At 44.8% G+C, this 3,346-nt stretch overlaps 1 protein-coding gene across 1 annotated transcript; it reads left to right on the forward strand.

Annotated features, from left to right (window-relative positions):
• The first annotated feature begins 476 nt into the window (after positions 1–476).
• Positions 477–2,784, forward strand: LOC121260062. Its single transcript, XM_041161919.1, has one exon. The coding sequence runs from the start codon at positions 629–631 to the stop codon at positions 2,627–2,629; it is 2,001 nt and encodes a 666-aa protein (XP_041017853.1). The 5' UTR covers positions 477–628; the 3' UTR covers positions 2,630–2,784.
• Positions 2,785–3,346: the final 562 nt, after the last annotated feature.

Here is a 3,346-nt window from a genome sequence, read left to right on the forward strand (position 1 = left end):
TATAATCTTAATAATGTATTTGATATGTCAATAATAAATTATATACATAACATATTATTTAATATTAGTATTATTCTTTTTTTAATTATTTTTAAATTATCATTTACATAATAATATTTAATTTATAAAATCAAAATTATTTTTTTTTTCAAATCAAATCATTAACATACAAACGTTTTTGTCACCTAAATTCTAAAAAAATAAAAATAAAATATTTTACGTGAATAATATGTTATAATTAAAAATAGGATTTTTGCTAAGGAGTTGGAAGGCAACTCTTATAAAAGAGCAAAGACGCGGCCAGAGTTTGACCTCGGAAAACCCGAGTTCACCATTAGAGAGTAGAGACTCTTCCATGCCTCTGCCAACAACTGTAAAGCCCCAAACTCCTCTGCCAAACCCAATTAGGCTGTTAGCTCATCTCTCTTCCTCTCTCTCCCGCCTACACCACAGAATTCATTTTGAACTACCCCACTATCTTTCGTGTTCTCTGCGGATCGAGGCTGAAGCTATTCCTAAAAGTCGTAGGTTATCCAAGAAGAACCCCTCTTTTTGTTTCTTAATCAGATCTTTCTGTCGTAGTCAACTGTAACGAAGAGACTTTGAAGGTCCGGCCGCCGTGGTTGCCATGGCGGAATTAGTGAAGCAAACATTGGCGAAGCCGATCCAGCTAGCTGACCAAGTCGCCAAGGCCGCCGACGAGGCTAGTTCGTTCAAGCTGGAGTGCGGGGAGCTTAAATCAAAGACGGAGAAGCTTGCTGGGCTGCTCCGCCAGGCTGCCCGAGCCAGCGCCGATCTCTACGAGCGCCCCACCAGGCGGATCATCGTAGACACAGAGCAAGTGCTGGATAAGGCTCTGTCCCTCGTGCTTAAATGCCGCGTCAACGGCATCGTCAAGCGCGTGTTCACCATCATACCTGCCGCCGCCTTTCGCAAAATGTCGGCCCAGCTTGAGAATTCGATCGGGGACGTGTCTTGGCTGCTCCGCGTCTCAGCTCCGGCCGAGGATCGGGACGACGAGTACTTGGGCCTGCCTCCCACAGCAGCGAACGAGCCAATTTTGTGTCTCATATGGGAACAGATTGCGGCTCTTCATACGGCCTCGCTCGAGGACCGTTCGGATGCAGCGGCTTCACTGGTTTCCCTTGCCCGGGACAACGATCGGTATGGGAAGCTGATCATAGAGGAAGGTGGGGTCGTACCCTTGTTGAAACTGATCAAAGAGGGCAAACCGGAAGGGCAAGAGAACGCTGCCCGGGCGATTGGGCTTCTGGGACGCGACCCGGAAAGCGTTGAGCACATGATCGTCGCGGGTGTTTGTTCGGTGTTTGTGAAAATCCTCAAAGAAGGTCCCATGAAAGTTCAGGCTGTGGTGGCTTGGGCTGTTTCCGAGCTCGTGGCTAATTACCCCAAGTGCCAAGATCTGTTTGCTCAGCACAATATAATTCGGTTGCTGGTAGGCCACCTCGCATTTGAGACTGTTCAAGAGCACAGTAAATATGCAATTACTAGCACCAGAGCCACATCGATCCATGCGGTTGTAATGGCAAGTAATAACCCAAACGCCATGAATATGAACAAGGGAATTGACGAGGAGGACCCAAACTTTCAGAGTCAAATTCTTCACCCCATGGGGAACAAGACGCCGAGTCAGATGCACAATGTAGTGACTAACACCATGATGATGAATCCCCCGTCCAAGCCACTCCAACCGCGAGGCAATGTTTCAACTCAAACCAACCACAACAGTGCCACAAGCAAGGACCCAAACAATGTGAAGCAGAATCACCAATCCCATCAACCACACCACCAGCAAAACGTCTCTCTTTCTGGGTCTGGTTTGAATCATAAGGGTAGGGAATTGGAAGACCCTGCTATCAAGGCAAACATGAAGGCAATGGCAGCAAGAGCCCTTTGGCACCTTTCCAAAGGAAACCCATCCATCTGCCGCAGCATCACTGAGTCAAGAGCACTGTTATGCTTCGCTGTTCTTCTAGAGAAAGGGACCCAAGATGTCAAGTATAATTCTGCCATGGCATTGGTGGAGATCACTGCGGTCGCTGAGAAAGATGCTGAATTGAGAAGATCTGCATTCAAACCCAATTCACCTGCCTGCAAAGCTGTTGTTGAGCAACTGCTAAAGATCATTGAGGAAGAAGATTCAGACCTCCTTATCCCATGCATCAAGGCTATTGGGAATTTGGCAAGGACATTCAGGGTAACAGAAACAAGGATGATCGGCCCGTTGGTGCAGTTTCTCGATGAGAGAGAAGATGAGATATCCAAGGAGGTTGCAATTGCTCTCACAAAATTTGCCTGCCCAGAAAACTATCTCTGCTCTGATCACTCAAGGGCGATCATAAGTGCCGGAGGGCCAAAGCCCTTGATCCAGCTGGTGTTTTTTGGTGAAAGGACGGTTCAAATTTCTGCATTGCCTCTCCTATGCTACATTGCTCTGCATGTACCAGACAGCGAGGTACTTGCCCAGGTGGAGGTGCTCAGTGTGCTTGATTGGGCTTCCAAACAATCTCACCTCCTCACCCAGGATGAAAAACTGGAATCATTGTTACAAGATGCTAAATGCAGGTTGGAGCTATACCAATCCAGAGGTCCAAGGACATTCCACTGATTCAGTCAAAACGGTGATATCTTGTTGCAGAGGAAAAAAAAAAATTCCCTGTAATTTTCACTGTTCTTTCTTTTCCTATTTAATATCGTTCTAATGGAGTGTAGATACGTTTAATTTCATTGTCCTCTATAATTGCTAAGAAGCATTTCAAACGACTTTTAGAGGGCATTCTCTTGTTCTGGTTTCCTTTTCCTGTCGATTTATGTTTACCCACCAAGGCACCCCATTGATTGACACCGAGATAAAAGACGTTGACACAGTAAGAAAAATAATAGTTAAGGGCAGGCAAGAGCTAATAAATTAGGAGGCAACAAAATCCAAAATGTTTGATCTAAAAATAATGCTATATTGTAGTCTTCCACCTTAGAATTTTCTTGGAAATCGTTCAGCATACTACATAGCATGTCAAAGTGTCTTTCCATTGGGTCGCAAAAAGCCAAAACTGGGTTATGAAGAGGTGTGGACACTTGGCAAACCAGATACTTGCTCTTTAGTTACTTTAAAGTTCTTATTTTTGGGACCCATGGACATGAATCACACACACTATATGTCTCAAACTGGTTGCATTTTCGCGTGATATTTCTCAACGCTCAACTCTTTGCATAATTTGTGGGAGATAATTCAGCTGAGATGGAACAGCTAGAAAAGAAACAAGGTGGTTGATGGAAAAGATGTCTCAAAGTTTCTTGTCTGGACGAGAAGAGTGTTGGATTTAAA

This window comes from Juglans microcarpa x Juglans regia, chromosome 4D (genome assembly GCF_004785595.1).
Source record: "Juglans microcarpa x Juglans regia isolate MS1-56 chromosome 4D, Jm3101_v1.0, whole genome shotgun sequence".
Taxonomy (NCBI): domain Eukaryota; kingdom Viridiplantae; phylum Streptophyta; class Magnoliopsida; order Fagales; family Juglandaceae; genus Juglans; species Juglans microcarpa x Juglans regia.

What these genes read in the sequence shown, in the direction of transcription:
- LOC121260062 (XM_041161919.1), top strand. Translation starts at nt 629, where the DNA reads ATGGCGGAATTAGTGAAGCAAACATTGGCGAAGCCGATCCAGCTAGCT.